Source organism: Penicillium daleae (genome assembly GCF_028827525.1).
Source record: "Penicillium daleae strain IBT 16125 chromosome Unknown utg000008l_segment0_segment0, whole genome shotgun sequence".
Classification (NCBI taxonomy): domain Eukaryota; kingdom Fungi; phylum Ascomycota; class Eurotiomycetes; order Eurotiales; family Aspergillaceae; genus Penicillium; species Penicillium daleae.
Genome location: NW_026623156.1, coordinates 5,453,275 through 5,477,452, shown reverse-complemented (window position 1 = coordinate 5,477,452; position 24,178 = coordinate 5,453,275). Strand labels below are relative to the sequence as shown.

The following is a 24,178-nucleotide window of genomic DNA, read 5'->3' as shown; positions in this document are numbered from 1 at the left end:
CGGTAAAGGCGGTGAGATGATTTTGGGCAAAAAGCCCACATTCACGGATTCGCACTAGCGGCGAAAAAAAAGAGCTTTCTCGATTTCTTCGACTTTTGTCTCCCGCCCTTTTGAACGTCCGACAACAGCAACCCACCGGTTCGTTCGTTGTGCTGTTTCTGGATTCCCGCTGTCACAATTGTATTTTGGCCAACTTTGCGATTTGATTTGGCCTCCAGACCAGCGCCATGGCCGATTTTCTCCTCTTCGAGAGCCCCATGGGCTACTCGCTTTTCAAGGTCGCTCTGCAGGGCGACGCCGTGGGCAACCGCCTGAAGGAAGTCCAGGCTGGCGTTAACGACCTCGCCAAGTTCGGCAAGATGGTCAACCTTGCCAGTTTCATGCCTTTTGAGTATGTCTTACCCGGATGCGAATTTTTTGGGGGTTCTTCGTCATAGGAGTCCTCGCTAATGTTCTGTAGAAACAACAAGCATGCTCTCGGTGAAATCAACGACGTTTCGGAAGGTGTCGCGTCTGAGAACCTCGTTTCATTCCTTGATCTCAATCTCCCCAAGCCGAGCAAGAAGAAGAAGGTCGTCCTCGGTCTGTGCGACAAGGGTCTCGCTGGTAGCATCAAGTCCGCCTTCTCCTTCGTGGACTGCGAGACTGGCGACACTAGCGAGGTTGTTCAGGACCTCCTCCGTGGCATTCGTCTGCACTTCCCCAAGCTGCTGACCCAGCTCCGCGAGGGCGATATGGATACCGCCCAGCTCGGTCTCGGTCACGCCTACTCTCGTGCCAAGGTCAAGTTCTCTGTCCAGCGTGACGACAACCACATCATCCAGGCCATTGCTATCCTGGACCAGCTTGACAAGGCTATCAACACTTTCTCCATGCGTGTTCGCGAATGGTACTCCTGGCACTTCCCCGAGCTGGTAAAGATCGTCTCCGACAACCAGCGCTATGCCCAGCTTGCTCTCTTCGTCAAGGACAAGAAGAGCCTGACTGATGACAGCCTGCACGATCTGGCCGCCCTTGTGGAGGATGACAAGGGTGTTGCTCAAAGCATCATTGATGCTGCCAAGCGCAGTATGGGTCAGGATATCTCCGACTCCGACATGGAGAACGTCATTGCTTTCGCCGAGCGCGTTGTGAGCATCGCCAAGTACCGCAAGTCTCTTCACCAGTACCTCGTGTCCAAGATGAGCGTCGTTGCTCCCAATCTTGCTGCGCTGATCGGTGAGATCGTTGGTGCTCGCCTGATTTCCCACGCTGGTAGCTTGACCAACTTGTCCAAGTACCCTGCCTCTACTGTCCAGATTCTCGGTGCCGAGAAGGCTCTGTTCCGTGCTCTGAAGACCAAGGGTAACACCCCCAAGTACGGTCTGCTCTACCACTCCTCCTTCATTGGCCGTGCTGGCCCCAAGAACAAGGGTCGTATCTCCCGCTTCCTTGCCAATAAGTGCTCGATCGCTTCCCGTATCGATAACTTCTCCGAGGCCCCCACCACCAAGTTCGGTGAGGCTCTGAAGCAGCAGGTTGAGGAGCGCCTGGAGTTCTACTCTACTGGTGCTGCCCCCACCAAGAATGAGGTCGCCATGGTATGTCAAACAAAAGTCTCTGATCTCAAGATTAACATTTCGCTGACATGAATTCAATAGAAATCCGCTATGGATGCCGTGCTGGCTGGTATTGACGTTGACGTTGATGACAGTGATGCCGAGATGGAGGACGCTGATGTCAAGGATAAGAAGGAGAAGAAAGACAAGAAGGAGAAGAAGGAAAAGAAGGACAAGAGCGACAAGAGCGACAAGAAGAAGAAGCGCAAGTCCGATGTTGGCGAGGGCGAGTCCGAGAAGAAGAAGAAGCGCAAGCACGACACCGATGCTGAGCCTTCGAAGAAGAAGCAAAAGGCATAAAAGCGCTTTGTTTTGGTACTGGGAGTCTTCGTCATGGCGTTGGGATTTTCTTTTCTCCTTTTCTTTTCATGTTTCTCAATCTTGTTCACGACTCGATGGGCTCGGGGATCTGTAATTTATTCGATTTTAGGCCCTTTGCGGCAATAAGATTTTGCTCTCTTTCGCGTGACCAGATTCTCAACTCTCAACTGCAATCAGAAGTCTACATCCTCCGGCCTGAACATGTATCACCAGTCATTTAGTTGGTCAGCTAGAACATCTATAGTCCTCAAATGGAGCTGGTACGGCATTGTCCACATGATACTAATCCACGGCCCTTCCAAGACTCACATCGGGATGCTTTGTTATCAGATCCGGATTACAATCTCTACTAGACAATCTCAAACCTATTTAGCTGCCATTTTAAATTGATCGGTGCGACTGCCTCCGATCGAGGTTACCATAAGCTGGGTCATTTCTGTCGGGGCCATGAGCGAAGAGGTTCAATGCTGCCCCCCTGTATGAAAAGACCGATGGGCCCCCGGAAAATCAACTCACACCCGAACGTCCAGTGACCTGCCCCTCACTTTGATCTCCGCACCAACCGACGGGGATTGCTGCACCATGGCCCCCGTCCTTGCTGAATGGTGAACGGGGCCGGCACTACACTGTACTTTCTGAATGCGATCCTTAGGGTTGATCGGCTTCGGCGCCCCTCCCCAACAACTTCCTCCCACCTCAGCCCAACGATGATGACGACAAACCCCCCAAGATATTTCTCGCCTAAGCGCAAACGAGAACCTTCCGAGTCGGACTATTATAGCCCATCCGCATCGCCAACTTCGACGGTCTCTGTCGCTAGTCTACAAGAAGCCCTGATTCGCGAGGAGACTGAGCCGGGGAGGTATAGCCCTCGGGCAGCGGTGGCGGGACGTTTCAAAGATTTGGCCATTCGTGGAGAGCGTCTTCCAGAACGTGGAGGTTCAAATCGCGACCTCCAGCAACCATACACGCTACAGCCGGAACAGGCAACATGTATCGCCAAAAGCCACGACCGAGGCTCTATGGGCATGGCTGAACCCTTGCAAGCTCATGCCCACGAGCTGGGAAGCCACCGCATCGGTTCAGATTCGGCAACGGCAACACATCACATCTCAGACAATGCCCTTGTCACACCTGCTTCTACGCCCTCAAAAAAGAGGTCAGATCCATCTTCACAACAAAAAAGTGATCTCGCATCGCCTTCCAAAGGTCGCAAGCAGCGATCATCCCCTCCACCCTCAGATGTTCCTCTGGATGATCCGTTCACATGGCATGACCACGAAATTACCGGACATAACCCGACCGATCCAACAGATGATGGCTATGGAATCAACGGTGTGGGATTTAAGCCAACAGCAGCCATTGCGTGGGCTCGGTCTCAGAAACGACAACGCCAAGTTGCCGAATGGAAGTCCCGGGAGGCACGAGAAGCTCGTGAGAAGCGACGAGCCAAGAGGAATGACAGCTCTGACATGGACAAGCTTCACAGCATACAAGAAGGTGCTATCCAGAAACGAGTCAAGTTCGATGTACAAGACAGACAGTGAACGTCTCCTTTCTGCCACCATTCAGGACTCATCTGGCATTTTTGAGGAGTACTCGGGAGTTGGTGTACCGGAGCATGATTGGGGATTTATTTGAATACTAACATGGAATATTTGGGCGCTATGATACACAGATATGACTTATGACATGATGCCAATCGCCATAGCATATGATTTTTGGAATATACAACCTGGGATATATCGTACAAACACCGTGACTCCGACTCATGAAAGAGCAATACTACCAGAACTTGTAGTTGGAGAGATTCGTCCAACTCTTTTTTCTCTTCTCTTCCTCTGCCCGCCGGGCAGCCTCTTCAGCAGCTCTTTCCTTGTCCCGTTGTTTCTTTTCCTTTAATTCCTTCATGAGTTCGACTGCTTCTTTCATTCCATGCAATTCTTGGATCCGGCGTCGTCGACAGAACTCGTATGCTCCCAGAGAGGTGACTGCGAACACTCCAACTGCCCAGTTTCCGGCAGACCATAATGAGCGCATTCCTTTGAAAAATTAGGTATATGTTTAACTTCGCAATGCTAGAATGAATGCACATACCTCCAAAGACAGCTCGGGTACCACCAATACCAAATCCAGCGCCAATTCCAGTCAAAAGCGATTCACGTGCGCATGGTACTTTGTAAAAGGACGATATTTCGGACATGGATATTGTGCCGACAACTTCGGAGTATGAGACATCTTTGGGGTCCTTGCCCCGGGGCTTGTACGTTGCGTTGGCGAGGGCGTTCACGGGTTCTTCGGGGTTGCCAAAGGCATCCCATAACTTCCCGACTTGCGATTGCGGGAAATCATGCTTTGGCTTCTTCGGGTCGGTATTCGGGATGCTGGCGGGGAGGTGGCTACCAGGCTCCTGCGAGGAGCTGGACTCTCGAGGGTCCCCGGCCATATTTGTCAAGCTTAGCGACTTGTCCTCTCTTCGATCGGCGAGCAGCTCGGCGGGCCAAAATGCTGATAACCACAGTAGTACAGGCGGATCATAAGATGTTCCGGTGCATCCAGATATAGATAGTTATTCCGGGAGAGGGCTGACTAACCCTGACGCGTGCCAGGGCCTTGCAGATACGCGGACGCGTCGAGAAAAGCGGTTGCGATCGACTGGATTAGAGCAGAGTCGCAGGTCGTTGCTAGGCCCTCCGATTAGCCATTGGCCTTGAACATCTTACCACGCCTACGTCGTCTTGCATCTTTCTGATAGCCAACACCAGTTAACTTCCACAATCCCGCCAAATTTATGTTCTAAACACCACACACCTGCCGCCAACCCTACTTTGAAAAGCCCGGCCGGGCGCCAGTGTCGCAATGCCTTCGCGCAAACCCAGCAAGTTTGGGAACAAATTCCGATCCAGCGCGGCATCTTCAAATCCTCGACGAACAAAGACGGTCGAATTCGGATCCCTCCGGTCCAGCGAAGCAACATCCCAAGATGAGAAATTCGAGGCCATTCGGTTGGCCAACAGCATCGATGAAACCCTGGGCTTTCCGCGGTTCGAGTCGGGCGAGACGAGGGCCGGCTGGCTCATCAATATGCACAGCACCACGATACAGGACCCGAATGTACCGGGAGGTCGTGCAGGTGTGGACTACTATTTCCTCCAAGATGACGGTGGCAGTTTCAAGGCCACGGTGGAATACGATCCCTATTTCCTGATCGCGGTCAAGAAAGGCCATGAGATGGAAGTGGAGGAGTGGTGTCGGAGAGCCTTTGAAGGCTTGATCAAGAGTTTCAAGCGTCTAGACAAAGAAGACCTGAACCTGCCAAACCACTTGCTTGGACACCGGAGAACATTTATCAGATTGAACTTTGCCAATGTGCCCAATCTGCTTGAGGTCCGCCGAACTCTGCTCCCATTGGCTGAGAAAAACAAGAAAAATGCGAATGTGATGGATGCATACGTCGAAATGACCAGGTTTGTTTTCGTCTTTTCTTCATGAGTTCGTGAGGTGTGCCCGTGCTTACCATGTTTCCCCATATAGTGCCACAACTGGCTTCGACCTTTTTGACGACGAAATAATTAATGAGCAACGATCTAATGGAAATATGCAAGCGAGTGACTTTATTGTTGATATTCGAGAGTACGACGTTCCGTACCATGTTCGAGTCTCGATTGACAAGGGTACGTGATGGTCATTTGGTCCTAGACTATGTGGAAACCCTTCTGACACCCCCGTTTCATAGATATCCGAATTGGAAAATGGTATGATGTGGAAGCAAAACATGGCGTTATATCTTTGAAGTGCCTGGAAGAACGGCTCCAGCGTGCCGATCCTGTTGTGTTGGCCTTCGATATCGAGACAACGAAACTACCTCTCAAGTTCCCCGATGCGGTGATCGATCAGATCATGATGATCTCGTACATGATCGACGGGCAAGGCTTCTTGATCACCAACAGAGAGATTGTGTCCGAAGACATCAACGACTTCGAATACACCCCAAAGCCAGAGTATAATGGACCCTTCATCATTTTCAACGAACCCAACGAAAGAGCTGTTATTGAGCGATTCTTTGAGCATATCAAGATTGCCAAGCCAACAGTCATTGCCACGTACAACGGTGACTTCTTCGATTGGCCTTTCGTGGAAGCGAGGGCTAGCGTGCAGGGAATCGACATGTACATGGAGATTGGCTTCCGAAAGAACAGCGAGGACATCTACCAAAGCGACAACTGTGTCCACATGGACTGTTTCGCATGGGTCAGTCGTGACAGTTACCTTCCTCAAGGAAGTCGTGGTCTGAAAGCCGTGACTGTCGCGAAGCTTGGCTACGATCCCGACGAACTTGACCCTGAACTGATGACGCCTTATGCGAGTGAACGCCCACAAACCCTGGCCGAGTACTCCGTTTCCGATGCCGTTGCGACGTACTACCTGTACATGAAATATGTGCATCCATTCATCTTTTCTCTGTGTACTATCATTCCACTCAGCCCCGATGATACCCTGCGCAAGGGAACTGGAACTCTGTGCGAGATGCTGCTCATGGTTGAGGCATACAAGACTGAGATTGTCCTGCCCAACAAACACAAGGATCCACCAGAGGCTTTCTACGAAGGTCATCTGCTCGAGTCGCAGACCTATGTCGGTGGCCACGTCGAAAGTATTGAAGCTGGTGTTTTCCGTAGCGACATTCCCACAGGATTCAATGTTGACCCCAAAGCAATCGACGAGCTCCTCCGAGATTTGGACCATGCTCTCAAGTTCAGTATCGAAGTTGAGGAAAAGAAGTCTTTGGACGACGTTGTGAACTTCGACGAAGTGAAAGCTCAGATCGCCGAGAAACTGTTGGACCTAAAAAACAACCCCAGCCGAAATGAGGTTCCGTTCATTTATCACTTGGATGTTGCTTCGATGTACCCGAATATCATGATCACCAATCGTCTTCAGCCCGATTCCATGATTGATGAATCAGATTGTGCCGCTTGCGATTTTAACCGCCCCGGAAAGACCTGCGACAGGCGTATGCCCTGGGCTTGGCGCGGTGAATTTCTGCCCGCAAAGCGTGATGAGTACAACATGATTCGACGGGCCACGACGAATGAACGATTCCCCAGCCAAAGGAAAAATGGGTTGTTGCGATCATTCGAGGATCTCAGCATCGAAGAACAAGCCGGGGTAGTGAAGAAGCGTCTCCAAGACTACAGCAAGAAGATTTATCACAAAATCCATGACAGCAAGACTATCATCCGAGAAGCAATCATTTGCCAGAGAGAGAACCCGTTCTATGTCGACACTGTGCGAAGCTTCCGTGATCGACGATACGACTTCAAGGGCAAGCAAAAAGTCTGGAAGAATAAGACCGAGTCACTCCAATCATCGGGGGCTTCTGCAGCTGAGATCGACGAGGCGAAGAAGATGATTATTCTGTTCGATTCGTTGCAACTTGCCCACAAGGTCATCCTGAACAGTTTCTACGGTTATGTGATGCGAAAAGGTTCTCGATGGTACTCCATGGAAATGGCCGGTGTCACTTGTCTGACGGGTGCCCACATCATTCAAATGGCACGAGAGCTTGTCGAACGCATTGGACGCCCGCTGGAATTGGATACTGATGGTATCTGGTGCATGTTGCCAGGTACTTTCCCTGAGAACTTTACCTTCACCCTGAAGAATGGCAAGAAATTGAGTATCTCATACCCTTGTGTCATGCTGAACCACCTCGTCCATGCGCGATACACGAACCACCAGTACCAGGCCCTGGTCGACCCATCCACCTACAAGTACGAGACCTACAGTGAGAACTCCATCTTCTTCGAGGTTGATGGGCCTTACCGAGCGATGATTTTGCCAACATCCAAAGAGGAAGACAAGAACCTGAAGAAACGATATGCAGTATTCAACCACGATGGATCACTGGCCGAGTTGAAGGGATTCGAGGTCAAGCGAAGAGGAGAGCTCAAGCTGATCAAGATCTTCCAAACTCAGATCTTCAAGTTCTTCCTTGAAGGCAGCAACCTAGCGGAGACGTATGCCGCCGTGGCTCGAGTCGCCGACCGATGGTTGGATGTGCTTTATGAGCACGGAGCTACGCTAGCAGACGAAGAGCTGATTGACCTGATTTCGGAGAATCGCAGTATGACGAAGACCCTGGAAGAATATGGAAACCAAAAGTCTACATCCATCACCACTGCGAGACGTCTCGCAGAATTCCTGGGCGAGCAGATGGTCAAGGACAAAGGTTTGAACTGCAAGTACATTATCTCGTCGAGGCCAAGGAACACGCCTGTCACCGAGAGAGCGATACCTGTCACTATCTTCTCCGCTGAAGAGAGTGTCAAGCGCTTCTTCCTCCGCAAATGGCTCAAGGACGACCCCGGTGATATGGACCCTCGCTCTATCATTGACTGGGACTACTACCTGGAGCGTCTGGGATCCGTCGTCCAGAAGCTCATCACTATTCCAGCAGCTCTCCAGAAGCTGAGAAACCCCGTGCCTCGTGTCGCCCATCCAGACTGGTTGCAGCGGCGAATCAACCAGAAGGACGATAAATTTAAGCAGAAAAAGATGACCGATCTCTTTGAGAAGTCTGAAAAGGCCCCGCTTTCCACAATATCTACCAACATCTTGGATCATCGTGTTCAACATGCGGGTGACATGGACGAAGTCATCGCGCATTCGACACAAAAACTGAAGTCCTCCCCCGACGGCAAGGTGGCTCAGAAACGAAAGCACCCGGAGGGTATTAACAAGACAGCTTTTGATCCATTTGCCAGTCTGCCGGCAGTCATGCCTTCCATTACAGAAGACTACCAAGGCTTCATCAAGTACCAAAAACAGAAGTGGAAGATCCAGAAGCAAGCTCGTGTTCGTCGCCGCCAACTGTTTGGTGAGCGAACCAATGTCGCAACAGATGGCTTGAGCAATTTCTTCCGAAACCAAGCTCAGATGCTGTACATCAGTACCTGGCAGGTCCTTCAACTATGCGAAACAGGTCGGCCAGGCATTGTGCGAGCCTTTGTGCTCATTGACCAGAAGATCCATGCTCTCAACGTCAAGGTTCCCCGGCAGTTCTTCGTGAACTTGAAGCGTGACTCCTTGCCGGACATTGAGGTGCCAGATTGCGAGGTCGAGAAAGTGAACCACACCCTGCCCAATGGACACCCCTCGGTTCATCTCTTCAAGCTGTCGTTGTCCGAGGACAAATTCCTCGAAGAGTCGGATAAAATGGATGCCCTGTTCCAGCACCCGAGTATTGAAGGTGTTTATGAGCGGAACATCACCCCCAGCCTTCGAGCAGTGCTCAAGTTGGGAAGTCACTGTACCTTCGATGAAGAACAGCGTGGTGTCCTTGGTGACGGTTTGGAGAAAGGGTTTGATCTGTCCACGCTGCTCCACACTACTTCCGACCAGCCCTATCTAATGGACTCTCCTCTGGCATACCATTATCTCTACCATGTTGCTTCTGGCGATCGACAAATCTTTGCCCTTTTCTCGACAACCAAGAAAGAGGCACATATTGTCATTCTCAACCGCACGAGAGATGTGCAGGGCTTGCCGAATGTTGACAAAATCTACTCAGAACTGCTTTCTCGGAAATTGCAGGATGCATCCAGCGATGAATCGCAGAACGCCTTCGAGTACCAGGACAAGATTCATTTCAAGACCATCCAGGTGATGACTCGACGAAAGGCTCACCTCGAAGTTGGCGATTTGGTCCGTAAGCTTCGTAGCGACGAGCCCCAGCCTGCCATTCTGGTCATCCAATCTCAGCAAAAGGATCGCTTGTGTCACGACATCCCTATTCTCAAGGAGTATCCCACTCTGTCCGTGAAGCCCGAAGTTTCGGATATGGATCTCCCCCCGCTTGGGTGGCAGGCGTTCATCGCTCGGCGCATTGTGACACACTATCTGTACTTGGCAGCTTGGGTTCAACACTTGACCTTGCTCGCTCGTTATGGAGATGTTCCACTTTGCAACTTGGAGACCGATGATCCTCGGTATCTCATCGATGTTGCATATGCACGGCGCCTTCAGCAGAGTAACGTTGTCCTTTGGTGGTCGAACGCACCCCGACCAGACCATGCTGGCTTTGAAAAGGATGACATCGTCGGGCCGCTAGAGAAAGTCACCATGCCTTCCGTCAATACGCCGAGTGCTTACTCAACGGTGTGCATTGAGTTGGATGTGCGCAATCTCGCTATCAACACTATTCTTACCTCGTCGATCGTCAATGAGATGGAAGGCAACGATTCACTACTGGCGCCATCTGGGAATGGAGGAGATGACTCGGGCGTTTTGTATTCTGAGAAAGCGTTTGCATCTGCTGGTGCTCTGGTGCTGCGCGAGATGGTCAAGAATTGGTGGACCGAGGCATGTGCAGGAAACAGTATGGCCGACATTATGGTCCAGCATTTGATTCGATGGGTGGAGAGCCCTGTTTCCTGCCTCTACGATCGGTCTCTACACAACTACGTGCGGTTGCTCTCACGCAAGTCGTTCCAGCGATTGATGGCCGAGTTCAGACGAGTTGGCTCCAATGTCATTTTCGCTAGCCCGACCCGTCTTCTGCTCCAGACAACCAAGACCGAGGTGGGCAATGCCTACGCCTACAGCCAATACGTTCTCAAGTCGATCCGAGCCAATCCCTCTTTCCACTTCATCGACCTGGACATCAAGGAGTATTGGGACTACCTCGTCTGGTACGATGAGTACAATTACGGCGGTAAAGGGTGTCGGGAGGTGGTCGAGGCCGAGAAGCAAGAATTAGAGACGGTGATGCACTGGCAGCTCAGTCGATTCTTACCAACGCCCATGCAAACCATCTTCCATGACTGGGTCGTCGAGTATATTGAGCTGATGCATGCCGCCAAGCATCCAGATCTTCAGGAGAACGAAATTTCCTCCACGCCTCGCCTGACCCAGATTCCTATTGGGAAACCAAATGATGTCGACGATGAAGGGCTAACTGCTATCCTTGCCGAGCGATTCTCAAAACCTCTAAAGAAACAAATCTCCGGTCTCATTCGCCGTCAACGTGACGAGATGCTCCACCCCGAGCTGGCCTCCGACTATGCCTTCCCCGTTCTTCCCGGTGTGCTCGTTGATCCCAAGGGGGATAAGCGAAACCCAGCACTGGAGCTTGTCAAGCTGCTCATGCAGGTGCTGAGTCTGAGTAAGACCACGACACTCGAGTCTCGGCTGCTGCGCCGCGAGCTTCTGGCTCTCTTCGAAGTCCGCGAATTCAGCAAAGAGGGTCGCTTCGAGAACCCTAGTGCCAGTCTGAAACTGCCCGAACTTACCTGCAACGCTTGCTGTCTCATCCGTGATCTAGACCTTTGTCGCGACGAGGACGTCCTTCCCGACCCGGGCACGGACAACAGCAAAGGTCCCACGCCATGGCGCTGCCCCTTCTGCCAGACGGAATATGATCGATTGGCGCAGGAAGAAATTCTCATTGGCCAGGTGCATGGGCTTGTGGTCGAATGGCAGACGCAGGATCTCAAGTGCTCTAAATGCAACACGCTCAAAGTGAGCGAGTTTATGGAGCATTGCTCCTGCAGTGGTAAATGGGCTACGACGGTTGATCTCAAGGAGACCGAGAAGAAACTGCGCGTGTTGCAGAGCGCTGCCAAATTCCACAGTCTGCAACTGCTGGAGGGTGTGGTGGAGGAGGTGCTAGCCCGGCTGTAGGAGGAATCAGCATTTTGATCTTGTTAATTTTGGCCTGCCTTCATTCTAGTCTAATATTTGGTTTGTTAGGTGTCGTATCTCTCTGGAGGGTGGTGTGCTTGGGTGTTTCGAGAGGGTTTTGCATGGAATTCGCATTTGGAGTTGGGGCCAAAGTTGTAAATAATCGGAGCCGTTGGCGATCCTCGTCGATCCCCGCGATCAATCCAACTCTTTCCTTTCAACCTCTCCCCCTTTCTCTCTTTCCTCCCATTCTCCATTAAACCATCCACGCCTTCTTTGAATACCCCCAGTGGAGGATTGTCGCACCATAGGAAGAAACGTTTATAATTGAGGACTATTTGGACCTGTGGGTAGATGATCCCCTGCTGCCCACACCCTGGCGGGGCTGAATCGCTTGGCTGTTGTTTGGCGATTGACACCTCGCGCGACGTGAGACATAAGGCTGACTTGACCTGGACTCGCAGGTACATAATAACGCACACTCTCCTCCACTTTCCTTTGGATCCGCCGTCTCACCTCGTATTCACTCCCTCATTGTGATCGGCCTGGGTGTGTCTCGTGTGCACCCCTCCAATTCCCCCTCCGCATCCTTGTCCGCGGACCCTCTCCACCTCAACTTCCCAATGGCGCAACCCCAGAGACCTCAGGTCCAGCCGTGTCGCTACAAGACTGGCAAGACTCTTGGTGCGGGCTCATACTCGGTCGTCAAGGAGTGTGTCCACATCGACACCGGTCGTTACTATGCGGCAAAGGTGATCAACAAGCGCCTGATGGCGGGGCGCGAACACATGGTAGGAGGACCTGCGTCTGCTTCTGGGACAATGCGCGCAATACTGAAAGTCGCTTTTTGGGGAGCTCCATAGGTTCGAAATGAGATCGCCGTGCTGAAGAAGGTGTCTATGGGTCACCAGAATATCCTTACGCTGGTCGACTACTTTGAGACAATGAATAACTGTGCGTGGCACGAGACCTTGCGAACTCTCCTCGAGAGGCACTAGTACGCCGGGGCCTGACTAACATTTGGATTGTTCAGTATATCTGGTCACCGACCTTGCTCTCGGTGGAGAGCTGTTCGATCGGATCTGTCGCAAGGGCAGCTACTACGAGTCCGATGCCGCAGACCTCATTCGCGCCGTCCTCTCAGCCGTGGCTTATCTCCATGACCACGGCATCGTGCATCGCGACTTGAAGCCCGAGAACTTGCTATTCCGCACTCCTGAAGATAATGCGGACCTTTTGATCGCCGATTTCGGGTTGTCTAGGATCATGGATGAGGAGCAATTCCACGTGCTGACCACTACATGCGGTACACCGGGATACATGGCGCCAGAGATCTTTAAGAAGAGTGGCCATGGCAAGCCAGTGTAAGTTACCTTTCACTCTCTTTCGCCAGGAGATCTGCCCTAACCAATATCTCCAGCGACATCTGGGCTATCGGCGTAATCACCTACTTCCTCCTGTGCGGCTACACCCCCTTCGACCGAGACTCGAACCTGGAAGAAATGCAAGCGATCCTCGCCGCCGACTACTCCTTCACGCCCCTCGAGTACTGGCGCGGCGTCTCCCAAGAAGCCCGCAACTTCATCAGCCGATGCCTAACCATCGACCCGCAAAAGCGAATGACCGCCCACGAAGCCCTGCAGCACACCTGGATCAACCCGCCCTACGACCTGGCCCAGATTGGCTCCGGCGAGGATCTGCTGCCGACCGTCAAGAAGAACTTCAACGCCCGGCGTACCCTGCACCGCGCTATCGATACCGTGCGCGCTATTAACAAGTTGCGCGAGGGTGGTGGCTTCATGATGGATGGGGTCATGAGTATTGATCCGAAGCCGGAGCGGGTGAATGGACAGGAAGTTGTAGAGGAAACTCGTCATGGTATGGCTACTGGGAACCATAGAGATGGTGAGCCCATGCAGATTGATAGTCGGGGTAATGCTCGTGGGCAGACTGAGGAGCAGATTCGGGAGCAGGAGCGGAGAGTGAAGGACATGGTTGCCGGGCTTTGGAGCCGTGGACATGGCAAATGAAAGGTTCAGGCCTTGGTGGATTGATGTCTAGTTCTGGTGCTTTTTTGGTGGCTTGCTCTGGAAAGTATCTTCCTCGACATTGGTTCCGGGGGTGTTCATTGGGGGATTTTTGAATATTATGATCCAAATGCGATGACTGATGAACTATTTCTTATGCAGGGCTCTTGACGGAGCCTTTTCTACTAGCCAAGAGTGGATGCATATTGATGTCACTAGGACTGGTCAGGTACAAGGCACTTTTAAAGTAGTTCTGAGAAAGCCCGCTGTAGACTCTGACACAGTATCATCTAAGAGTAAAAGGTAAAAATGTCATAATGGTCATTAATCCAAGTTCTATGGAATATAGGACATGGGAGATAATTAGAACGGTGCCGAAGAACCGGGGCAAATCAGACCGAATCCAAAATCTCCCGTCCATCGTCTAGCGAAAGCACCCAGTTCCGCCATTCCTGCCACTCCTCATAACTTGCGCTCGCCTTGAGGCCCTGGTACCGGACTGTGCGGAAGTCAGACACTTGATCCCAAGGCTTGGTGCCACTTGCGCTCGCCCCAGTGCGCAATAAACGCCGAGCAACTCCACCTGCGCCGCCGTCCCAGCCTGCCTTGCGCATTAGACTCTCGACGGTCTCCTCTTTCGACCAGCCTTGTTCCACGGCGACGTCGGGTAGATATGTGGCACCGTATCGACGGCCACGGTGAATGAAGGATATGCGGATGCCATGGGTGCCGAGCGTCCAGTCCATAGCGTTGGCACACGGCTCAAATGATCCCAGGAGAGTCAGGGAGCATGAGAGCGAAGGGAGGAGAGACTGGGGAATCGGGGAGAAGCGAGTATCGTCAAAAGCCCTATAACCCCGAAACATGTATTAGTCTTGGCATGAAGTTGGGGGAAATTGCAGGCTAGAGCTACAATATGAGGAAGAAAAGCGTGGAAGGTCACATACGAAGTCAAAGCGTAGGACTTCAGTCCCGCTGCGAGGTCCTGTGCTTCGAATGTGCCTATGCACCCACGCAAAGACTTGTGGCCGTGAGAAACGGTATTCCATGTCACGAACAGCGGATATCGCTGCTCGCTTGATTTGGCCCTTGAGCTTGTCCCCTCTGATTGTGCACTCGGGGTCGTGGCAGTCGTGCTACTAGACAACAGCGAGTTCGATGAAGTGTTGGATGCGCAGGAAGGCGTCGTGGCTGTGCTGGACGAGTCCGACGATGATACCTGACTCTGTAGCCGGCTGATGCTGGGTAGTTTCAGGCCATGGGGCCTATTAGAAGTTCGGGAGGACCGTATGGCATCGGCATCGGCGTCAAAGTCATTTACAGACTGAGCTAGCCCTGCGTCAACATCTGCGTCCTCTTGCTCCTCATCCAGGTTCTGATCTCCAAGATACGAGAGCTTCTTAGATTGCTCATGCTGCCCCCTAAGGGTTTCTATGGTAGCCAAGGAAGGGGGCTCGCGATCTTCAAACGAGGCCCAAAGGCTTTCAAAGCAATAGAAGCACTGAGCGGTGTTTGCCATGTCTGTAGAAGCTTAGTTGAAGATGTGATCGTTTCCCGCAGATCCGGGAAAGTCGAGACAAGAGGCGGCGGCTAAATTGCACCGCCGTATCAGATCCCCAGAACAACCACCGCGTGACTGTGACCTCCGCAATGGCCCGGCACCCGATAAGACAGAGGCGGGGGTCTTATCGCGAAGGAGGAGGTGGGGCTGCGTTCGATCTAGAACCGACTCAAAAGTAGGGCCGAGGTGATCTGAACGGAGGCGAGAGAAGCTGCAGCACGAGGAGGAGGACGAGGGAACGGAGTATGGATGTTGGGCAAAACGAACGCAGACAAGGAAAAGAATGAAGTGGACGAAGGCAGCCACGTTAGCACAAAGCTGGCGGAGGTGTGACCAGGAAGTTACACGTGACGGGACCTTCCTGACTAACCCATCCAACGGTGACCGCCCAGCTTCAGATAAATTTGAGTAGGTTAAGTACTTGATGAATACCTGGAAGAAGACAAGAAATTGTGGATCAACCATATATATATGGTTGTATTTGATTTCAAGGGTGGTGATGTACAGCAAATAGTACAGCAAAATCAAGAGGCCCACGCGCCAGATTCATGTTGAACTTTTGTCTCTCCTGAAAACCATTTCCTCCCGCTGTTGAAGAAGCGCAGAGGTTAAGAAATTGCTCGTTTCGCATGCTCATCATTAAACAAAATCAAACAGAAAAAGATTACCAAAATCCCAGATGTCCCTAAGGTTGAAAAAGCAGACCTGTATATAAAAACCCCATGTAACGCACCGTGTGGTATTCACATCTCCCGACACTTCGTAGATGATGTTGAACTCGCGAGATCTCAAGTTGATTAGAGTTCTCTCTTCGTAACTTTCATATTCATATCCAAAACAATCCATCCTCGCCCAATTAGTCCAAAAAAGAACGACTAACTTAAACGGGGAGGGGGAAGGTGCTGGCCCAGGCGGAGATCTCCTTGCGGAGCTCCAGGATCTCGGGAACGCTCTCGGAGGCAACCTTGGCCTTGAAGTCCTTGAGCTTGTTGGCCTCCTTGGGCAGCTCGCTCTGGATCTTCTTGCAGAGGGTGATGGACTGGTCAATGTAGCCAGCAATGCGCTTGAAGTCCTCCTCACCCATGCCACGGGAGGTCATGGCCGGGGCACCAATACGGACACCGCAGGGGGTCAGAGCAGACTTGTCACCGGGAATGGAGTTCTTGTTGCAAGCAATGTTGATCTGCTCGAGAACAGCCTCAACACGAGCACCATCCAGGCTCTTGGGGCGCAGGTCAACGAGGACCATGTGGCTGTCAGTGCCGTCAGAGACGAGCTTGTGACCGAGGGCCTTGAACTCGTTCTCGAGGGCCTTGGCGTTCTTGATGACCAGCTCCTGGTACTGTTTGAACTCGGGGGTAACAGCCTGCTTGAGAGCAACGGCCAGAGCGGTGATGGTGTGGTTGTGGGGGCCACCCTGGTGACCGGGGAAGACGGAGAAGTTGATGGGGCCCTCAAGATCGTACATGATCTCCTTGCCGGACTTGTCGGTGCTGCGGACACCCTTGCGGAAGAAGATCATAGCACCACGGGGACCACGGAGGGACTTGTGAGTGGTGGTGGTCACAACATCGGCGTACTCGAAGGGAGAGGGGATAACGCCAGCGGCAATCAGACCGGAGATGTGGGCCATGTCGACAACAAGGTAGGCACCAACCTTGTCGGCGATCTGGCGCATGCGCTTGTAGTCAATCAGACGGCAGTAGGCAGAGGTACCAGCGACCAGGATCTTGGGGCGGTACAGCTCAGCGTTGGCCTCGAGGGTGTCATAGTCGATGATACCGGTCTCCAGGTTGACACGGTAGGGGAAGGTCTCGAAGTAGGTGGAGACAGCAGAGATCCTGATAGAATTGGTTAGATAAATGACCCTGATAAAAACTCCATTTATCATGACCGCGGGATGACTCACTTGCGGGAAGGAGTCTGGTAGCCGTGAGACAAGTGACCACCGTGGGGGAGATCAAGACCCATCAGACGGTCGTGAGGACGCATGAGAGCCTGGTAGACCTGCAGGTTGGCAGGGCTACCGCTAAGGGACTGAACGTTGACACCCCACTTGGCGGGGTCCAGGTTGAAGGCCTTGAGAGCACGCTGCTGGCAGGTGATCTCAATGGCATCGATGTACTGGTTGCCACCATAGTAACGGGCACCGGGGTAACCCTCGGAGTACTTGTTGCACATGGGCGAGCCAAGGGCATCGAAGACGGCACGGGAGGTGAAGTTCTCCGAGGCAATCAGGACAATGGACTCACGCTGACGCTGAATCTCCTTCGCCTGTAGGACAAGACGTGGGTCAACAAAAAGTCACAATGGAATCTCATAACCTAACACAATTGACCAATCATCTGATCAAAGTAATTGGGGAGTTACATACCATGATCTCGGCGACCTCAGGGTCAGACTCCTTGAGGGAGTTGTGCATTTGCTGTTTTGGCGGGATGAGTCAATGATGTAGTCTAGATGTGAAGTGGGGATCTGACGAAGCACTCACGTCCTTGTGGGACTCGGAAAGAGCGTAGGTGGCCATTGTGAATGATGTGAATATCCTTGGGTAGGACTGGATAGGGAGAAGGAGGGAGGATGAGAGAGAAGATATAAGAGGTTGGGGATGAGCGAGAAGAAAAAAAAAGCTGGATGGTGGGGGGGAGGGGTGGAGGGATCTGCTGGGTGCCTCAGGCCATGAAAAAGCACGAAAGTTCGACGATATCGGAGACTTTGGCCGAATTGGGTTTGGGGGTCCTGAACGGGCAAGCAAATTGGCTCTAATTTCATCTCGTAACGGTTGCTAGGTGGCTGTTTTCTACGTCTATGACAGAAGACGAGACCGATTCTTTTTCTTGTGTTTCCGAAGTACGATATGTGCCTGCCATTGTAGACACCGATGGAGACGAAGCTCTCGTAAATTAATGCTTGCTAAAGTCATATTGGGTATTCCTTTCCATAACGCCAAAACAAAGAGACAAAGAGAGCAGTGACGGCTGCAGGGAATATGCAAGCGGTTTATTTTATGACCTCCGATGGTTTCTCTTCGGGGTCTTCTCTCCCCGGAGTTTTCGCTCGCTCAGCTCGCTGTAACCTCGACACGGCCCTCATTAGGCTTCCTTGCTCGACTTCCAAAGTCTGCAATCACCGAGCGCAGGCGAGAAACACGGTCCTCAAGCTCTGCAATCTCTTGCTGTTGCTCTTCCACGGACCGGTCCACGTCGGGGAGAGCTTCCACCACCGCCCGCGCCTTTTGTATCCGAATTCTGACCGAGCTTGTTGCGGTAGGAAGATCTTTGACATCGAGAGGGGGAGGCCATTGGAATCATGGACAGGGACTTCTGGGATAGCTTGCGAGGTTGCGAGGTTGGTGGTATCACCGCCAGCGATGCTTGAAGGCGCTTGCTGTTGCTGTGCCTGTGCGTCCACCGAGGACCCCGGAGCTCCTGTTGTCTCTCCAGGGACGCTTGGCCCAGTCTGCGCGGGCTTGGGAGACAGCAAACGAAGTAAGATGCCGTGCAGGGATGGGATGATCTCAAAGGTCTGGGGTGGAGGGAAGGGCACTGTGTCCGGGGCCTCGGACGCGTTTTTCAAAGGACTCTGGGGCGCAGCTGAGGATTTTGGCAGCGGCGTCGCTGCTGTTGGAGACCTGGAGGTCATTGCCGATCTTCAAGCAGGTTGGCGCTCGGGGAAGATGTGAAGAATCAATTGGAAGCGGGCTGGGGTAAAATGTTTAGGGAAGAGTCGGAACGCAGGGTGACGTCGGGGCTAGACAACCAAAAGCGTCACCGAGAACTGCCCCTCCTTCACCGGCCTGCCAATTTTCGACTCTCTGGAACTTCTTCTTCGTTCACCCCTTTCCCTCTCTTTATCGATTTAGAGGTAAGCAAAATAGACACAATTTGAATCATTCTACACTTCCAGCTCAGCCATTGATTCGCGATCTAGGTGTAATTTCGACACCTCCACCTCCACCATGGCTGCGGTTGACCACAAAGTCGCTTTGAGTATGATCCGCTTGTCCCCCAGGTCCCCAAATTTACCCCGGGCTAATATGACCTTGCAGTTGTTATCGATGGCTGGGGCATTGCTGGACCCCAGTCCCCTCCCCAGGGCGATGCCATCGCTGCCGCCGACACCCCATACATGTCCGGTTTCGCCGAGCCCAACTCCAAGACTGCCCAGGGCTACACTCAGCTTGATGCATCATCGCTTGCTGTCGGCCTTCCTGAGGGCCTCATGGGTAACAGTGAGGTGGGCCACCTGAACATTGGTGCCGGTCGTGTCGTCTGGCAGGACAGCGTCCGCATTGACCAGACACTCAAGAACGGCGAGCTGAACAAGGTGGACAACCTTGTGAAGGCCTTCACTCGCGCCAAGGAAGGCAATGGCCGTCTACACCTGTGCGGTCTGGTCTCCGACGGCGGTGTTCACTCTAACATCACCCACCTTTTCGGCCTGCTCGAGGTCGCCAAGGAGATGCAGATCCCCAAGGTCTTCATCCACTTTTACGGTGATGGCCGTGACACCGACCCTAAGAGCTCTGTGATCTACATGGAGCAGCTGCTGAACAAGACCAAGGAGCTTGGTGTTGGTGAGATTGCCACCGTCGTGGGCCGCTACTACATCATGGACCGTGACAAGCGCTGGGAGCGTGTCGAGGTTGGCATGAAGGGTATGGTCACTGGTGAGGGCGAGGACAGCTCGGACCCGCTCCAGACCATCAAGGAGCGCTACGAGAAGGGAGAGACCGATGAGTTCTTCAAGCCCATCATTGTTGGTGGCCAGGAGCGCCGTGTGCAGGGTACGATCTTCGAAGCCAACAAGGCTGCATCCGCTGGGATCTCGAGACTAACTTGGCACTAGATGACGATACCCTCTTCTTCTTCAACTACCGTTCCGACCGTGTTCGTGAGATTACCCAGCTCTTGGGTGACTACGACCGCTCCCCTCGTCCGGACTTCCCCTACCCTAAGAACATCTCCATCACCACCATGACCCAATACAAGACCGACTATACCTTCCCCGTTGCCTTCCCTCCTCAGCACATGGGTAATGTGCTTGCTGAGTGGCTCGGCAAGAAGAACCTCCAGCAGTGCCACGTTGCCGAGACTGAGAAGTACGCCCACGTCACCTTCTTCTTCAACGGTGGTATCGAGAAGCAGTTCCCTGGCGAGGTCCGCGATATGATTCCCTCACCCAGGGTTGCCACCTACGATCTTGATCCCAAGATGAGCGCCGCTGCCGTCGGCACCAAGATGGCCGAGCGCATCGGCGAGAACAAGTTCGACTTTGTCATGAACAACTTCGCCCCTCCCGACATGGTCGGCCACACTGGTGTGTACGAGGCTGCCATTGAGGGTGTTACGGCCACCGATAAGGCCATCGGTGAGATCTACGAGGCTTGCAAGAAGCACAACTACATCCTTATGATCACTGCCGATCACGGGTAAGTTCTCTTGAAATCAATGGTACGGTTGATGTTCTCATTACTAATGAAATTTACTACATGTAGTAACGCTGAGGAGATGCTCAACGAGAAGGGCACCCCCAAGACCTCCCACACCACCAACTTTGTTCCCTTCGTCATGGCCAATGCCCCCGAGGGCTGGAGTCTCGCTAAGGAGGGTGGTGTGCTTGGCGATGTCGCCCCTACTGTCCTTGCTGCCATGGGCATCGAGCAGCCCGCTGAGATGACCGGCAAGAGCTTGCTCGTCAAGGCTTAGATGGAGAGTTTTTTTTTCTCATATACGGGTCTGGCTACGAAAATTAATCAATGAACGGATATATTGAAATGTTGATACACATGTTGCAGAAAATAGATGGCCTTAGTTTCAGGTTTAGCTAGCTTTAAATAGGATTGAACATATGATCCAATGCTTTTAGATTGATTGAGTCTGTGATCGAGTTCTAGTTTTGTTGTCAAAGCTCTCCATGGGTATATCTCTCTCGGCAAGTTCTGCCGTTCTCATCTAGCGTGAGCTGACTTCCTCTCACATAAACCATATACTTCATCTGATGCAGGTCGTTGTCCTGCATCCTAACCACTTCCCATGCTCCCCCTGGGCTCTTCTGCTGGTCTCCTCAAGCAAGTGATAAGGCCAAACGTCATATGTGGGTTGATATGGTTCCCTTCTAGTCTCAAATCCACCCCAAGATAGCATCTCTGCGTATATCTCATCGACTCCAAGCTTAAGCGGAGGCCTGTGCAGCTTGCTGCTGCATCTGGCTCTGGAATTGCACAATCTAAACATAGGACATTTAGTATGTAGCTATGGCGAGGGACTGTGATGTGAAGGGCCCGCTGGTACCTCTGTGCGTTTCTTCTCACTAGTTTCCTGCTTCTCTTCAATCTCCTTCTCGATGCGCTTGCTGTAATAACGGGTCAGCAAAGGGTAGCCTCGCGAAAGAAGGCCGAGACACCCACATCTCCTTCTCGATGAACTCCAATCGACCGCTGACGGCCATCACAGCCTCGGTCTTGTCTTGCTTCAACAGCACAGGCCCAATAAGTTTGTAGATGTTGGAATCGTCATCGAGCTCTGCGAATTCGCTTTGCACACCCTGGTTCTCCTGCTGCTGCGACTCCAGCTTCTGGCGGGCATCGACCAGGCCCTCGAGCTCTGAACGGGCCGAGACGATTAGCCATGGATCTTGATAGGTAAAATTAATTCATCCCGGTAGCGTACCAGTCTGCAGCTGCTGGAACTCGTCCGAAAGTGCCTGAAGCTTTTTCTGAGCGTCCATGGCGTCGGTTGGCGGGGAAGTGGGAGAAGGGAAAACCGATTGTCTGCTATCCGCCCGTCAACACTGATCTCTCTCCTCTTCACAACCCCCTCCGATCCCATCATCCACGTCCACCCCTGCAAACCCAGCTGTATTCACTCATTGCTGGCCCCTTCTATCTAATCTTCGCCTTCGATACGCCGCGATCTTTTGGTTGAACCGCTGCCTAGACAGCCCCGAACACCCCTGCGTCTCCCCTCTTCTCCCCGCTTCACCACTCCGCGGTTGACTTGCCACTCCACCGAGACGTCACGAACCAGGCAGAACCCCGCCGACCAGCATGAGTAACAACACGGACTTTTTGGGGCGGGCGATTGACACGGTCAAGAAGGCCATTGAGAACGACAATGAGGGCGAATACGAGAAAGCTTATCAGCTCTACTACTCTGCTTTGGAGTTGTTCATGCTGGCGCTCAAGTGGGAGAAGAACCCCAAGTCCAAGGAGATGATTCGCGCCAAAACTGGAGAATATATGGACCGCGCCGAAAAGCTGAAGAATCACCTAGCGTCAGCAGATAAGAAGAAACCAAGCGCCGTGGGCGCGAATGGAAAGGTCGCTCCAGGAAGCGGGAAAGGGTAGGATCTTCCTGTCTTGGCCTCTCTGGTCTGTATTTGGTAGCTCCGTTGAGAAGACACGTCTATCAGTGTCGCCAGCGACGAGTGCTGCTTACGATTGTTCTGCGCTAACTGTATCTTGGGGATAGGAACCAGGAGGACGACAATGGCGAGGATGCAGAGTCCAAAAAGCTCCGATCGGCGCTCCAGGGTGCCATCCTGTCAGACAAGCCGAACGTGAAATGGGAGGATGTTGCTGGTCTGGAGGGCGCGAAGGAAGCCCTGAAAGAGGCAGTCATTCTTCCCATCAAGTTCCCACACTTGTTTACAGGCAAGCGGCAACCCTGGAAAGGTATCTTGCTCTACGGGCCCCCTGGTACCGGAAAGTCCTATCTTGCGAAGGCCGTTGCGACTGAGGCCAACAGCACCTTCTTCAGCGTCAGTAGTAGTGACCTGGTGTCGAAGTGGATGGGTGAGAGTGAAAGGTAGGGAAATGGCCCAGATTACCCGCCCGTATGACGCATGAGGCTTATAGACTCTGGCAGACTTGTTAAGCAACTTTTTAATATGGCCCGTGAGAACAAGCCAGCCATTATTTTCATTGATGAAGTCGATGCGCTGTGTGGGCCCCGTGGAGAAGGCGAATCCGAGGCATCTCGACGTATTAAGACGGAGTTGCTGGTTCAGATGGACGGCGTTGGAAAGGACTCTAAGGGTGTTTTGATCCTGGGCGCGACCAACATTCCCTGGCAGCTGGATGCTGCTATTAGGCGACGATTCCAACGCCGAGTTCACATCAGTCTTCCGGATATCAATGCGCGGATGAAGATGTTCATGCTGGCCGTGGGCTCAACACCGTGCCATATGACCCAGGTGGATTACCGGACATTGGCCGAAATGAGCGAAGGCTATTCTGGTAGTGATATCAGTATCGCCGTGCAAGATGCGCTGATGCAGCCAATTCGCAAGATTCAAACCGCGACGCATTATAAGAAGGTTTGTTGTCGTCATGGTCACCCTCCTCTGGTCTCGCCGCTTACACTGAATCCTTTTTCTAGGTTACTGTCGAGGGTGTCGAGAAGCTTACGCCATGCTCACCAGGCGATGCCGGCGCAGTCGAAATGACATGGCTCAACATTGAAGCAGAGCAGCTCTTGGAGCCTCCACTTGTGCTGAAGGACTTCATCAAGGCGGTTAAGAATTCCCGGCCTACTGTCAGTCAGGAAGATCTTACAAGGAACTCGGAGTGGACCAAGGAGTTTGGCAGCGAAGGCGCATGATTCATCTCTTCCGTCAATTCTGTCGCTTACATCTCTACCTCGATTCCTTGGGAGGGTCCCTGCCCAGCGCCGCCATTCATGGTTATGGCAGCTTTTTGGTTTCGTTTGCATTCATCTCGAGAGGAGGGCACAGCATGGAATAGACCATGTCTTGCTTGGATAAATACTGTTGCTTGTCGTGACTCGGGGGGTGTTTGAAGAGTTTGGTGTTCAGAAGCGGTTTCATCTGTTCTTGTTTTCAAATATTTTGGCAATGGCGAGGCGTTTCCTTTAGCAAATATTCATGTGCCTATTTTGGTGGGCTTCGTCATGAGAAAACGACAAACCATAGCACACATACTATGTCACTTCCACATTGTAAATCGTCTCCATCATGAAACCAGT

General features: G+C 52.4%; 11 protein-coding genes across 11 annotated transcripts; 6 read left to right on the top strand and 5 right to left on the bottom strand.

Moving 5' to 3' along the window:
• Positions 1 to 227: 227 nt before the first annotated feature.
• sik1 (snoRNP complex protein NOP56) lies at positions 228 to 1,898 on the top strand (the record flags this gene model as incomplete). The annotated part of the gene is made up of 3 exons (XM_056913840.1): positions 228 to 391; positions 461 to 1,580; positions 1,641 to 1,898. 3 exons carry the CDS (start codon positions 228 to 230, stop codon positions 1,896 to 1,898), a joined length of 1,542 nt encoding a protein of 513 aa, XP_056762689.1.
• A 728-nt stretch (positions 1,899 to 2,626) lies between these two features.
• N7458_010457 (uncharacterized protein) lies at positions 2,627 to 3,466 on the top strand (the record flags this gene model as incomplete). Its single annotated transcript, XM_056913839.1, has 1 exon — positions 2,627 to 3,466. One exon carries the CDS (start codon positions 2,627 to 2,629, stop codon positions 3,464 to 3,466), a length of 840 nt encoding a protein of 279 aa, XP_056762688.1.
• Positions 3,467 to 3,704: 238 nt separating this feature from the next.
• On the bottom strand, positions 3,705 to 4,365 carry N7458_010456 (COX20 family protein; the record flags this gene model as incomplete). Its single annotated transcript, XM_056913838.1, has 2 exons — positions 3,705 to 3,961; positions 4,017 to 4,365. 2 exons carry the CDS (start codon positions 4,363 to 4,365, stop codon positions 3,705 to 3,707), a joined length of 606 nt encoding a protein of 201 aa, XP_056762687.1.
• A 413-nt stretch (positions 4,366 to 4,778) lies between these two features.
• N7458_010455 (DNA polymerase epsilon catalytic subunit POL2) lies at positions 4,779 to 11,603 on the top strand (the record flags this gene model as incomplete). The annotated part of the gene is made up of 3 exons (XM_056913837.1): positions 4,779 to 5,386; positions 5,454 to 5,593; positions 5,656 to 11,603. 3 exons carry the CDS (start codon positions 4,779 to 4,781, stop codon positions 11,601 to 11,603), a joined length of 6,696 nt encoding a protein of 2,231 aa, XP_056762686.1.
• Positions 11,604 to 12,226: 623 nt separating this feature from the next.
• N7458_010454 (serine/threonine-protein kinase) lies at positions 12,227 to 13,633 on the top strand (the record flags this gene model as incomplete). The annotated part of the gene is made up of 4 exons (XM_056913836.1): positions 12,227 to 12,394; positions 12,467 to 12,557; positions 12,637 to 12,967; positions 13,024 to 13,633. 4 exons carry the CDS (start codon positions 12,227 to 12,229, stop codon positions 13,631 to 13,633), a joined length of 1,200 nt encoding a protein of 399 aa, XP_056762685.1.
• Positions 13,634 to 14,022: 389 nt separating this feature from the next.
• N7458_010453 (AMMECR1 domain-containing protein) lies at positions 14,023 to 15,149 on the bottom strand (the record flags this gene model as incomplete). The annotated part of the gene is made up of 2 exons (XM_056913835.1): positions 14,023 to 14,479; positions 14,578 to 15,149. 2 exons carry the CDS (start codon positions 15,147 to 15,149, stop codon positions 14,023 to 14,025), a joined length of 1,029 nt encoding a protein of 342 aa, XP_056762684.1.
• Positions 15,150 to 16,071: 922 nt separating this feature from the next.
• On the bottom strand, positions 16,072 to 17,718 carry N7458_010452 (glycine hydroxymethyltransferase SHM2; the record flags this gene model as incomplete). Its single annotated transcript, XM_056913834.1, has 4 exons — positions 16,072 to 17,032; positions 17,101 to 17,465; positions 17,566 to 17,616; positions 17,683 to 17,718. 4 exons carry the CDS (start codon positions 17,716 to 17,718, stop codon positions 16,072 to 16,074), a joined length of 1,413 nt encoding a protein of 470 aa, XP_056762683.1.
• A 599-nt stretch (positions 17,719 to 18,317) lies between these two features.
• N7458_010451 (uncharacterized protein) lies at positions 18,318 to 18,833 on the bottom strand (the record flags this gene model as incomplete). The annotated part of the gene is made up of 1 exon (XM_056913833.1): positions 18,318 to 18,833. The coding sequence occupies one exon, from the start codon at positions 18,831 to 18,833 to the stop codon at positions 18,318 to 18,320; it is 516 nt and encodes a 171-aa protein (XP_056762682.1).
• A 316-nt stretch (positions 18,834 to 19,149) lies between these two features.
• On the top strand, positions 19,150 to 20,899 carry N7458_010450 (phosphoglycerate mutase, 2,3-bisphosphoglycerate-independent; the record flags this gene model as incomplete). Its single annotated transcript, XM_056913832.1, has 4 exons — positions 19,150 to 19,180; positions 19,240 to 19,977; positions 20,040 to 20,622; positions 20,689 to 20,899. The coding sequence occupies 4 exons, from the start codon at positions 19,150 to 19,152 to the stop codon at positions 20,897 to 20,899; spliced, it is 1,563 nt and encodes a 520-aa protein (XP_056762681.1).
• A 546-nt stretch (positions 20,900 to 21,445) lies between these two features.
• Positions 21,446 to 21,920, bottom strand: N7458_010449 (tubulin-binding prefolding complex subunit YKE2; the record flags this gene model as incomplete). The annotated part of the gene is made up of 3 exons (XM_056913831.1): positions 21,446 to 21,545; positions 21,601 to 21,796; positions 21,863 to 21,920. The coding sequence occupies 3 exons, from the start codon at positions 21,918 to 21,920 to the stop codon at positions 21,446 to 21,448; spliced, it is 354 nt and encodes a 117-aa protein (XP_056762680.1).
• Positions 21,921 to 22,239: 319 nt separating this feature from the next.
• N7458_010448 (AAA family ATPase VPS4) lies at positions 22,240 to 23,794 on the top strand (the record flags this gene model as incomplete). The annotated part of the gene is made up of 4 exons (XM_056913830.1): positions 22,240 to 22,535; positions 22,664 to 22,999; positions 23,060 to 23,510; positions 23,573 to 23,794. The coding sequence occupies 4 exons, from the start codon at positions 22,240 to 22,242 to the stop codon at positions 23,792 to 23,794; spliced, it is 1,305 nt and encodes a 434-aa protein (XP_056762679.1).
• Between the last annotated feature and the right edge of the window lie 384 nt (positions 23,795 to 24,178).